Raw genomic sequence first — 14019 nt, forward strand, 5'->3', positions numbered from 1 at the left:
ATTCAAACCTGCGGCCTTTCAGTCCAGAAGTTCAGCAGCTCAGCGCTTTAACACGCTGCACCATCAGGGAATATTATTTCCTAAGAGTTGTGAATATACAATATTTCTGATTGGTTTTTTTTTGTCTGTTGGAGGCAAGTATGAATGCTGCAATTAGGAAAAATGATTAGGATGTAATGGCCTTGCAGCTTTAAAGCCTGGCTGTTTCCTCCCTGAGTGAATTTTTTGTTGGGAGGTGTTAGCTGGCCCTGACTGTTTCCTGTTTCCTGGACTTTAAGAGAGCTGACTTCCAAAAAATGAAGGAATTACTGAGCGGCATTCCATGGACGCCGATATTAAAAAACAAGGGAGTTAAGGATGGATGGGAGTTTTTCAAAAGTGAAATACTCAAGGCGCAAATGCAAACAGTGCCAACAAAGAAGAAAAATAAGACAAGTGCAAAGAAGCCAGAATGGATGTCCAAAGAACTTCTAACTGAGCTAAAGCTCAAAAGTGACATGCACAAGAAGTGGAAAAGGGGAGAAATCGCCAAAGAAGAATTCAAACTTATAGCCAACACCTGTAGGGAAAAAGTTTGCAAGGCTAAAGCGCAAAATGAGCTCAGGCTTGCCAGGGACATAAAAAACAACAAAAAAGGCTTTTTTGCTTACGTTGGTAGAAAAAGGAAGAAAAAGGAGGCGATAGGGCCATTGCAAGGAGAAGATGGGGTGATGGCGACAGGGGACAGGGAAAAGGCAGAACTACTTAATGCCTTCTTTGCCTCGGTCTTCTCAGAAAAAGAAAGCCATCTTCAACCTCAGCAACACGGAATGGACAAAGGATTGGGGGAAATCCAACCCCAAATAGGGAAACAAGTTGTCCAGGAACACTTGGGCTCTCTAAACGAATTCAAGTCCCCAGGGCCAGATCAGCTACACCCAAGAGTACTGAAGGAACTAGCGGAAGTTATTTCAGAACCACTGGCAATTATCTTCGAGAGTTCTTGGAGAACGGGAGAAGTCCCAGCAGATTGGAGGAGGGCGAATGTGGTCCCTATCTTCAAGAAGGGAAAAAAGAACGACCCAAACAATTACCGTCCGGTCAGCCTCACATCAATACCAGGCAAAATTCTGGAAAAGATCATTAAGGAAGTGGTCTGCAAACACTTAGAAACAAATGCGGTCATTGCTAATAGTCAACACGGATTTACCAAAAACAAGTCATGCCAGACTAATCTGATCTCTTTTTTCGATAGAGTTACGAGTTGGGTCGATACAGGGAATGCTGTGGATGTAGCGTACCTGGATTTCAGTAAGGCCTTCGACAAAGTCCCCCACGACCTTCTGGCAAACAAACTAGTAAAATGTGGGCTAGACAAAACTACGGTTAGGTGGATCTGTAATTGGCTAAGCGAACGAACCCAAAGGGTGCTCACCAATGCGTCGTCTTCATCATGGAAGGAAGTGACAAGTGGAGTGCCACAGGGCTCCGTCCTGGGCCCGGTTCTGTTCAACATCTTTATTAACGACTTAGACGAAGGGTTAGAAGGCACGATCATCAAGTTTGCAGACGACACAAAACTGGGAGGGATAGCTAACACTCCAGAAGACAGGAGCAGAATTCAAAACGATCTTGACAGACTAGAGAGATGGGCCAAAACTAACAAAATGAAGTTCAACAGGGACAAATGCAAGATACTTCACTTCGGCAGAAAAAATGGAAATCAAAGATACAGAATGGGGGACGCCTGGCTTGACAGCAGTGTGTGCGAAAAAGACCTTGGAGTCCTCGTGGACAACAAGTTAAACATGAGCCAACAATGTGATGCGGCTGCTAAAAAAGCCAATGGGATTCTGGCCTGCATCAATAGGGGAATAGCGTCTAGATCCAGGGAAGTTATGCTCCCCCTCTATTCTGCCTTGGTCAGACCACACCTGGAATACTGTGTCCAATTTTGGGCACCACAGTTGAAGGGAGATGTTGACAAGCTGGAAAGCGTCCAGAGGAGGGCGACTAAAATGATTAAGGGTCTGGAGAACAAGCCCTATGAGGAGCGGCTTAAAGAGCTGGGCATGTTTAGCCTGCAGAAGAGAAGGCTGAGAGGAGACATGATAGCCATGTACAAATACGTGAAGGGAAGTCATAGGGAAGAGGGAGCAAGCTTGTTTTCTGCTGCCCTGCAGACTAGGACACGGAACAATGGCTTCAAACTACAGGAAAGGAGATTCCACCTGAACATCAGGAAGAACTTCCTCACTGTGAGAGCTGTTCGACAGTGGAACTCTCTCCCCGGGGCCGTGGTGGAGGCTCCTTCCTTGGAGGCTTTTAAGCAGAGGCTGGATGGCCATCTGTCGGGGGTGCTTTGAATGCGATTTCCTGCTTCTTAGCAGGGGGTTGGACTAGATGGCCCATGTGGTCTCTTCCAACTCTACTATTCTATGTCTGGAATACTCCTTGTTTTCAGAGTGGTGTTCTTTGCGATATTTTATGTGCTTCTACTGTCTGTGGCCCTGAGAAAACAGAGGATTTGCCAGACTTTGATGATGGGAATACTTTTTGGGAGGTGTTAGCTGGCCCTAATAGTTTCCTGTGTGGAATTCCCCTGTTTTCAGAGTGTTGTTCTTTATTTAGTGTTCTGATTTTAGAGATTGTATTGTTCTGTTTTATTATACCACATTAATTTTATATATTCTGATTTTAGTGTTTTTGAATACTTGGAGCCAGATTGTATTTATTTTCATAAATAAATGAAATAAATGAATTATTGTGTTAACCGCAACACAATAATAATAATAATAATAATAATAATAATAATAATAATAATAATAATAGTAATAGTAATGATAGTAATAATGATGACTTTGGTAATACGCAGTGCTTCACTCTCTTCTCAGCTTCCTTTCTGGAAGAATCCTTTCTTGGGAGGTGTTAGCTGGCCCTGATTGTTTCCTTTGTGGAATTTCCAATTTCCCTGCTTTTAGAGTGTTGCTCTTTATTTACTGTCCTGGTTTTATTGTTCTGCATCATTCTATCCCAGTAATTATTTCATATTAAAGTAGAATCTCACTTATCCAACATTCATAGAATAGTAGAGTTGGAAGGAACATTCGCTTATCCAATGTTCTGGATTATCCAACGCAGTCTGCCTTTTTGTAATCAATGTTTTTGTAGTCAGTGTTTTAAATTCATTGTGATATTTTAGTGGTAAATTTGTAAATACAATACAGTAGAGTCTCCCACAGGATGGTAAGACATCCAGGTGTCCTCGGGCTACGTCCTTGCAGACGGCCAATTCTCTCACATCAGAAGCAACTTGCGGTTTCTCAAATCACTCCTGACACAAAAAGAACAATGGCATCCCATCCCTGCCTATGTACATCTATATCCTGAAGAGTCCTTTTTATAATCTTTATAAACCTTTGCCTTTATTTTTCTTACCATGAATTTCCATTGTGCTTTCTACTGTAATGAATTCAACAGTGATCATGCAAAAATCATATTTGGGTTATAAAACATAAACGGGCCGGCAGAATGTTGGATAAGCGAATATGTTGGATAATAAGGAGGGGTTAAGGAAAAGCCTATTAAACATCAAATTAGGTTATGATTTTACAAATGAAGCACCAAAACATCATGTTAGACAACAAATTTGGCAGAAAAAGTAGTTCTATACGCAGTAATGCTATGTAGTAAATACTGTATTTATGAATTTAGCACCAAAATATCACGATATATTGAAAATATTGACTACAAAAATGTGTTGGATAATCCAGAACATTGGATAAGTGAGTGTTGGATAAGTGAGACTCTACTGTAATTACTACATAGCATTACTGCGCATGGAACTACTTTTTCTGTCAAATTTGTTGTATAATATGATGTTTTGGTGCTTAATTTGTATAATGATTACCTAATTTGATGTTTAATTGGCTTTTCCTGAATCCCTTCTTATTATCCAACATATTCACTTATCCAACGTTCTGCCAGCCTGTTTATGTTGGATAAGTGAGAATCTACTGTATATTGATAATCTTATATTATCTGCTTAGAACTGGATTATATGAGGCCCCTTCTTCACAGCTGTATAAAATGCACACTGATAATCAAGATAATCCAGTGCAAAGCAGATAATATAAGATTATAAATGGGTTATATAGCTGTGTGGAAGGGCCTTGAGTCTACACTGCCATATAATCCAGTGCAAATTAGATAATCTGTGGAAGAGACCTATTGAGGCCTAAATTTGCCTGTCCCCTGGGCTGAGTTGGGTGCTAGGAGACCAAGTGGGCAGAGATTAGCCCTCTAACTGGCAGCAATTGGATACAAACAATTATTGCTCTCCCTCTAGTTAGAACTTTATTTTTCTTTTCTTTTTGTTGTATCAACCTAGAGGCGTGGATGATGGGTTGTATTGTCAAATTTCGAGGTTGGGCGCCTGTAGTTTTGTTGTTTTGTCCACTGCCGTGATGCCATCACTCATATATATATATAGATACCAGAGAGCCCATCAAACCTACTAAAATTGGACAAATCCTTTAACCACCCATGAGATTCAAGTTGATTTGGATGTTTCCAGTGGCTGCTTACTCAGGATGCCAATCCTGAGCACAGGCAGGTCCCAGATTGACTGTGATGGTGTCCACATGCACCAAGCCAAACTCATTGTGCACAGATTCAACCAAACAAAGCTGAATCAAACTATAAAACTGAGGGCATTCTAGTATTCGGTCAATTTAAAGGCTACTTATTAGAGATCACTGTGCATTGTGACCTCTAGGGCCAATTCAGGATGAGTGTGTTTATATGTGTAGACATGGCCATGGCCAGAATATGGTATAGTGTTCTAAGGAGATAGAATGGACTGTACGGTTTAAGAACCACTGTAGTTAGGAGGAGAATGGGTTATATTTCCAGTACTGATTATGCAACAAACATTTTATGTAAGAAAAAATTATGCCTGCTTGGAAGGGACCTTACTTGTCTCTAACTTGTGTTTTTTTAGTGTTGCTTTTTGCTTTAATACAATAGCATTAACAATGGCATGGAGCCCCCAGTGGTGCAATGGGTTAAACTCTTGTGCTGACAGGACTGCTGACCGAAAGGTCTGTAGTTGGAATCCGGGGAGCGGGGGAGCTCCTTCCTGTCTGTCAGCTCCTTCTTCCCATACGGGGACATGAGAGAAGTCTCCCACAGGATGGTAAGACATCCAGGTGTCCTCGGGCTACGTCCTTGCAGACGGCCAATTCTCTCACATCAGAAGCAACTTGCGGTTTCTCAAATCACTCCTGACACAAAAAGAACAATGGCATCCCATCCCTGCCTATGTACATCTATATCCTGAAGAGTCCTTTTTATAATCTTTATAAACCTTTGCCTTTATTTTTCTTACCATGAATTTCCATTGTGCTTTCTACTGTAATGAATTCAACAGTGATCATGCAAAAATCATATTTGGGTTATAAAACATCTTCTGTGCTTCACTCTGTGCTAAATGAGATGCTGTAATTCTTTTTCCTATCTCATGGTAACTGAAGAAAAATACCCAGAGTTATTTTCTGTTAAAGTGTGATAAGAAATTCTGCCTGTCTTTAGACTGCCTGCCTATTCTGACTGACACAAAATTCCGTAAAATTATTTTTTCCCTTAGGTGTATTTATCACAAAAGGAGATGTTGGTGTGGGAACAATTGTTGGCTCTGCCGTGTTCAACATTCTATGTATAATTGGGGTTTGTGGCCTCTTCGCAGGGCAGGTAAGATAATTCATGGAATTTAAAAAAACGTACTACAGCTTTTTCAAGTTATTGCATCCTAGAGCTTGATTCAAAGGCACCATGTACTTTGGTGGCACTATATATTTAAGCATAGTTGTGAGCTGAAATAATGTAAAACTGGAATTTACCAGTTCAAACCTAATCACTGCTATAGTACTGCCATCACCATCTTTATGAAAGTTCACAGTGCTTCATGTACAGTCCTTAGCATAAACATGGAACATAAGTCAGCATTATTATTCCCATATTGCAAAGAATGTATTAGGGTTTTTCTTTGGTATTGAATTTTCACAATCAGCTGAAAGTTGAATAAAAACACAAGTTCAGTACAAGTCTTAATATAGTACTATCATATCCAACAATATCCTTTCCCCTGGCCAAGATCTTTCTACAGTTTCAAAAGAAGCCAGACAAATTTCTCAAAGGTCCTTTCTAATGTTAATAAAAAATTCTTGCTTACAGATTTTGCTCTTTTATTGTTTACTGAACACAGAAGCAAAATTGTCAATGAATAGGCTGGTATTGCCTCTATGGTTTAGTGCTATTTATTACATTAAAAACTGAAAGAAAAAGCACTATGAGAGGTATCGATGAAACATCCTGTACACACATTCTTATTTATTTATCATGTCAGAAGCGACCCTAGGGTACAAGTTGTAATGTATTTGAAAACACAAACAAAGCTTTAAAAACTTGGCATTATACTAAATGTCCTTTGACCAAAAGCTGGCCACTTGGAGTGCCTCTGGTGTTGCTATAAGAAGGTTCTCCATTGTACATGTGGCAGCAAGGCTCAGATTGCATTGTAGGAGATGGCCTGTGGTTTGCTCTTGTTAACATTTGCATGTCGTGGATTCCCCTTTGTAGCTCCATTTCCCAAGATTGGCTCCGCATCAGGTGGTGCCAGAGCGCAGTGCCTTCCAAGTCGCCCAGTCTTCTATGTGCCCAGGAGGGAGTTGCTCATCCGGTGTCAGCCACTGATTGAGGTTCTGGGTTTTAGCCTGCCACTTTTGGACTCTTGCTTGCTGGGGTGTTCCTGCGAGTATCCTTGTAGATCTTAAAATATTACTTGATGTAAGGTGTTTGTGTGCTGGCTGATATCTGAAAGGGATGGGCTGGATGTCAATAAATAGCAGTTAACAGGTTATGCATTGCTCACCCTGTTCCATATTCCATAGAAAGCAAAAGCATCTTCAAACACAATGGTTTTGACAGAAGGCAAGAGAACAGCAACTCGCCTCAAGCGTGCTTTGCCACTGGATGAGTTCAAGTGCCAATTATGAGTTTTAAATCACTACAGTTTGATAGAAGAGCATGGGACATTGTTTTTCAAAAGTACAGTAACACATTTGTGTTTGCTATTGCATTTGAAGAACAGATGTGTTGCATTTTGATTTGTTATCAAAATATGCATTAAAATCCCCATATCCATCAGTCTGGACCCTGCAAGTTCACCTATTGGCATCCAGCAAAATAAATATTCTTTAGGAAGTTTCTAGGTCCTCTAGGCAATCCCATGGTATGCTACCTCGCCAGAAATATTCTAGGTCTTCCAGGGAAACTTTATGGTAACTTCCAGAAGAAGTAATTTGTTTCAATAGGGTTCTGTATTATCCACAGTTTCCTTTTTCCACAGTAAAATCAAGAATGTATCCCTTACAGTTACAGGGCCATGCTCTATTTTTTTTTAAATGGCAATTAGGTATTTATGTATAGGTCTGGAAATTATAGTCAAAATTGACCTCAAAACCCTAAGTTGTTTTATCCATTGATTCTCAATGCCATTCATAGTGCCTGCCTCAGTGGATGCTGTCTTTTCCAGTTGCTTTATCAACTCGTCTATGTTTAGATAAACACATGTTATAGACCCACCTCATATCTATGGGATTTCCTCCTCTTGGAAGGGCCAGTTAGGAACATCCTGCCAAGCATAGAAGGCAGTCCTTCCCCTTCTCCCTGTTTTGACTACGAAAAGTGATACATGCCTTACATATTTCACAGAGAATGCCTTCAGGGGCTTTTCAGTAAGATGGGATCATATATCTCATCATGGCATAGGGCTGTATTCAGATATTTAATTTATGCTGCGGATGTAGAATTGAGGCTATTTGGCATTAAAACAATTCATGCTAGCAGTGGCATTTAATTATCCCCAACTGTAAGGTTCCTGAATAAGTACAGTGTCTGCTATAATTGCCATTTCAATATTTTAATTTAGCCAAGTGTTAACTTATGATGGCTTTACAGTAAAACTGCCCTGATGATTATAGCCTAGGACATTGAATGTAAATTGCTGAATTCAGAACTAACTGTGTTCAAGGCAGCTTTGTGGCAAGCAATGATCCATGGAATTTTTTGCAGATTCTGTCTCAGATTTGTGAGGCAAAAAACAAAGCAGAGCACCAGCCGTATCTCAATTCAAATGTCAGAATAAGTACCCTATAAACTTATGTATAAGCTGAGAAATTTTAGTCAAAAAACAATGCAGAACAACAAACTGTACCTTAACTCCTTTCACACACAAAAAGGAACTATCATCTTCTCTAAGTCAACTGGCATCCATCCTAGAAATACCTGAAAGAAGCGCTGATACCCTCTACTCTCTCGAATGTGATGCCACTTCTGGCCTTTTTTGGATGCCTGGAAGGGGAATTGGTGGTAGCAGCCAAGAGCAGCAGATCCCCTGGATGTCCCCCTAACTCTGTGGTTCTCAGCTTGTCAGTTCCAAGGTGTTTTGGCCTACAATTCCCAGAAATCCCAGCCAGTTTACCAGATGTTAGGATTTCTGGGAGTTGAAGGCCAAAGCATTTGGGGACCCGCAGTTTGAAAACCACTACCCTATCTGAAGATTGTCTTATCCACAGATCATATCAAAATCCATAATTTTGACTCACAAACCTGCCTTCGACTCGTATATAGGTGTATATACGAGTCCTCAAAAACAGATTTTTAAATATACGGAGCAATGTTACTTGTTACAGTAAAAGAAAAAAGAACATGGCAGTCATGTCGTTTTGCAGAGATGTTGTGCCCCCATTACTCCCTAAGTTACAGGTCAAGTAATGACTTCTAACAAACTATTTCTGAGCTCTCCCAGGAGAACAACTCATTAGACACACTTAGTGAGCGTAATTCTACAGTAAAGAGCGGCTGTGAAAGCAAATCGGTTGACCCTCACCTTGTTAGTGAGGAGAGTGTTGGAATCCCCTTATTGGTTTACTGATTGTGCCTGCTTTACTTTGAACTACAGTTGCATGGGCTGAGCCTGAGAGAACATTCTAGATTGTCTAAAAAGTTCTGAGGCAGGGCTGTTGTTGTGTGTGTGTGTTTGTTTGGTTTTGTTTTTTTGTTTTGTTTTGTTTTTTCCTGGGGGAGAAGTAAGGTCTCCTTTTTCATCAACCAGCTGGCCCAGGCACCAAGATGAGTAACCTTTGCATCTGCCACAGTTTCTTTGGGACAATGCATATTAAATATGTTAATACCAACAACTTGGAATTGTCATAGGAATTTTGGAGCCTGCCTAATGTTTTCTCAAGCTTGCCAGATGTTTTTGTATCAAAAGGCTTAATGGATACAGTTGTTCCTGCTGTCAGCAGGGACTTTTTTGATATTTAACCATGATTAGCTTGGTGTTTGAACTTTATTCGGTAGTGAGAGGGGGACTAGGCGACAATGTATGTCCTCCACTAATACCACAAAATAACATCCTTATTTGTTTAGATTATTAAAATATTTCTTGACCACCTGTTCTCTTTTCATATACCACAGCATTAATTACTAACATGGAAACAACCCTCGTTTATGATATGGGGAGGAAGGAGGGGAATAACCAGCAAAAATGAGGGAAATTGTTTTCCTCCTTCAACTCCCCCCATAAAATGGACTATCCTTCTCTCTCTATCTCCCTCTAGTGGCCTCCGTCCGGATAATGGAACAGTAGCTATAAAAAGATAGAATCATAGAATAATAGAGTTGGAAGAGACCTCATGGGCCATCCAGTCCAACCCCCTGCCAAGAAGCAGGAAATTGCATTCAGAGCACCCCCAACAGATGGCCATCCAGCCTCTGCTTAAAAGCCTCCAAAGGAGGAGCCTCCACCACAGTCCAAGAGAGAGAGTTCCATTGCCGAACAGCCCTCATAGTGAGGAAGTTCTTCCTGATGTTCAGGTGGAATCTCCTTTCCTGTAGTTTAAAGCCATTGTTCCGTGTCCTCTATTCTGCCTTGGTCAGACCACACCTGGAATACTGTGTCCAATTTTGGGCACCGCAGTTGAAGGGAGATGTTGACAAGCTGGAAAGCGTCCAGAGGAGGGCAGCTAAAATGATCAAAGGTCTGGAGAACAAGCCCTATGAGGAGAGGCTTAAAGAACTGGGCATGTTTAGCCTGCAGAAGAGAAGGCTGAGAGGAGACATGATAGCCATGTACAAATATGTGAAGTCATAGGGAGGAGGGAGCAGGCTTGTTTTCTGCTGCCCTGCAGACTAGGACACGGAACAATGGCTTCAAACTACAGGAAAGGAGATTCCACCTGAACATCAGGAAGAACTTCCTCACTATGAGAGCTGTTCGACAGTGGAACTCCCTCCCCCGGACTATGGTGGAGGCTCCTTCTTTGGAGGCTTTTAAGCAAAGGCTGGATGGCCATCTGTCGGGGGTGCTTTGAATGCGATTTCCTGCTTCTTAGCGGGGGGTTGGACTAGATGGCCCATGAGGTCTCTTCCAACTTTACTATTCTATGATTCTATGATTCTAGTCTCCAGAGCAGCAGAAAACAAGCTTGCTCCCTCCTCCCTATGACTTCCCCTCACATATTTATACATGGCTATCATGTCTCCTCTTAGCCTTCTCTAGAACGGAATGCTATTGCACCTTTGAAACAAACCGAAAAAGAAATTTCTTGAATCAGTTTTATGGGTTCCAGTCTGCTTCAGTCCAAAAAAGCTTATACTAGAATTTATATTTTCTATTAGTCTCCAAAGTTCTACACAGGATTCCGTTATATTTTTTTATGATGAGACATACTAATACAGCACAAAAATCCATGCAGAACAGAATCCCTTGTCAGATCTCTGGTGGAAGATGAACTGCACCCGCTAGCAGTCCTAACTGCATTAGCCAACATAACAGGTGTAGGAGGATCATGGCAGTTGCAGCCCACAGTTACATTCTCCTACATTTAATCCAGGAAATGCAGAGAATTTGTAGTGGTGTGAAGGAAAACAAAACAAACTAGTAGTGTATTCTCTACTGATGTAACTTTACTATGGCTAAGTAAAAAAACAAAAACAAAAAACAACATATTTGGAATGAAGGCAGATTCAATTGATAGAACATTTGTGGCTATTTGAATCTATTTCTGTATGGTTAGTACTAGATTGCCATCTTTTAAGAAGTGTGTGTGAGAGAGAGTAGGGGGGCAGTCTTCAAATCATTTCTGATTTATGACAACTCTGAAATCTACCTATCACAATGTTTTCTTGGCAAGATTTTTTCACAGAGTGTTTCCCATTGATTTCTCTTAAGTTGAGAGAGTCTGAAATGCCCTGGGCAATCAACCCATTGAGTTTCCAAGGCCAAGCAGGGATACAAATTCTAGTCTCCCTGAGTCCTTGGGCTTGTCTACACTGTAGAAAAAATGGTATTCACCTTGTAGGCACTGCAGCTCTGACACATTATTTTCTTGATTGCAATGCAGTTCTTAGATCTAATTTTTAAAAAATTGTCAGTTTTACAAAAAAAAACAGTCTTTGGGGGCAGTTAGCATCACTATGCTGTGCTGTTGTGGGATGCTGTTACTGGTAGGCAGAATTCATTGGTGGGAAATGAGTATTTCCACCAAGAAGTGGTTGAATTTTATTTATTTTTAAAGAAGCTTTGCGTATGTAAATTTAATTTTATTGCATTTTAACTGTATTTTAGCTTTATATCCATGACCCAAATATGTCTTTGTTTGTATTTGCCTTGTTTTAAATTTTTTATTGGTAACTGCACACGGGATTCTAGTCGTGTTTTTTTAAAAAATTATTTAATACGGTTCTGAGATGTTGTATTTATGTGTGATTGTAAAATCAGTATGCATTCTGTCAGTTAATACCTCATGAGAACAGTAGTTTGAGACTTCCAGGTTACTTCACTGTGCAATATTAAGAAAAAAAGTGGCACAGGGAGGCATTCAAATGAATTAGGAGGAGCCAGCCTTCCGTTGTGTTTAGTCAAAATGCAATATTTTAAAAACATAAGAATTAGATGTGATGGTATTAGTATGCATCCTGTCTAAATACAGTATATATCCAATTCTTAAAAAGAATCCTGGATGCATATGGATATAAGGAGCCTCGGTGGTGCAGTGCGTTAAACTGCTGAGCTGCTGAATTGACTGACCGAAAGAGTGGCGGGTCAAATCCACGGAGCAGGGTGAGCTCCCACTGTTAGCCCCAGCTTCTGCCAACCTAGCAGTTTGAAAACGTGCAAAAGTGAGTGGACCAACAGGTACTGCCCTGGTGGGAAGTAACAGTGCTCCATGCAGTCATGCTGGCCACATGACCTTGGAGGTGTCTACGGACAACGCCAGCTCTTCGGCTTAGAAATGGAGATGAGCACCAACTCCCAGAGTTGAACACTACTAGACTTAATGTCAGGGGAAAACTTTACCTATACTGATATAAACTGAGTATATAACAATGTGATATGGTCCTATATCACGCTGATTGTGATTAGAAGCTACTTTACAGAAATTATAACTGGATGCAAAATTGGAAAAATATACATTCACAATTTAAAAAATTAAAGCGGTCCAAATGAATAATGGCTTATGCCCTTAGGTAAAGTTTGAAGCTGAGGTGACATAGTAGGTGTACATAGTAGGAAGTACCTGTTGTAACTTCCATTTCAATATGTCTCCTCTCACCCCCAATTTTCTTCTTGTTGTGTTGTTATTGTTGTTCTCCTGTCAGTTAAACTGTCTCTTGTTTAGTACTCTCTGGGATGATGGCATGCTTAGGTTTTGATACAGGAAAACACCAAGTCACATAAAAGAGTTAATAAAGCAGATGTATTGTAAATGGCAGTGGAATCCTTACGTAAAACTCACAGTGATGTTAATCAGGCCAAAGAGAAAGGAGAACTGCTCAAGGAAGATGGCTTTTGATCTAATATGCCATCTGTCCTCCGGGCTGCTAAAGCCAAACAGGCATATCACAGCAATTACACAACAGCAGTTTTGCAATCATCATGTAGTAATCTCATGGAGGGCGATTTACTATAGGAATGGAAATAGATTGTTAATTGCATTATCTTAACTAAAAATAAGAATCAGGTACCATTTTAAAAGAGCAAACCGCTCCCACACTTGATAAAGATTAATATTGGAGGGGGGCATTAATTGGAACAGGGAATTAGGTAGCATACCCCAGTTTAGAGTTATCCTGCAGCACATTATGAAGCCGATTCAGCTCTTGTTTCCCTAACCACTCGCCCTCCCTTCTCAGCTGAACTGAGCTAGTAATAGCAGCAGAGGCTGAATTTTTAAGGCTTGGGTGAATGTCCGTTATTGCCAGATAGCATCGTTTCCAGGGCACCAAAGAGCAAATACAAAACTTTCTAGCAGCTGCCAGCACCGCCTTAATTCTAAGTTTCCTGGTTCCTCGTCCTCCACCTCAGAAGGGCATACTTTGAGGAAGAAGGGGTGACGAACAGTGCAGAGTTGGACTTTTACTGGTCAGATGTCATGAACCAAACATGATGTCTCAGTGATGGTTCTCAGAAAATGTTCAGACGCACCAAGCCTATCGTAAAGTAAGCCAGTGGGAGGGACATCTGCTTGTTAAAAAATAATGTTAAACATCCTGTCCCAACTGTTTTTCCTCTTCACAGTAAAAAAGGGAAATAAAGAATATTATGCAAAGTTCTCATCCTTGTTCCATATTCTAGATGGACTGTTTTGACATGTTGAAACATACTGTTGAGAAGTTGGCAACACCTATAAGGTTCTCAGTTCCTACATGAGAACAAGCCCTTGGTTTGTTGCCAGCCTTTCCACCATTTGTGCAAGATGTCTCTGAAAAACTAGATCTTCTTTTTGTGGAGCAAAGCAGACACACTCAGTGAGCACAGAAGAACAGGATTTTCAAAGAAAAAGATGCAAGCAACTGATTCCCTCCTTAGCAATCATTGTGTTAAAATTGTTCGCTCAAGTTTGCACACCCACGAACACATATTTTTGCCTGTGCAAGTGTTCTGACTGAGAACACAGAAAGAAAACTTTTGCT

At 40.6% G+C, this 14019-nt stretch overlaps 1 protein-coding gene across 4 annotated transcripts in view; it reads left to right on the plus strand.

Moving 5' to 3' along the window:
* The window catches only part of slc24a3 (solute carrier family 24 member 3), a 274995-nt gene that overhangs the window by 212240 nt on the left and 48736 nt on the right, over positions 1-14019 (plus strand). For all 4 annotated transcript variants that reach the window (XM_016993093.2, XM_062977908.1, XM_062977909.1 and 1 more), the window contains exon 6: positions 5627-5730. In XM_016993093.2, the coding sequence (XP_016848582.1) occupies positions 5627-5730 (104 nt within the window). The remainder of the gene's footprint in view (positions 1-5626; positions 5731-14019) is intronic.

This window comes from Anolis carolinensis, chromosome 4 (genome assembly GCF_035594765.1).
Source record: "Anolis carolinensis isolate JA03-04 chromosome 4, rAnoCar3.1.pri, whole genome shotgun sequence".
Lineage (NCBI taxonomy): Eukaryota > Metazoa > Chordata > Lepidosauria > Squamata > Dactyloidae > Anolis > Anolis carolinensis.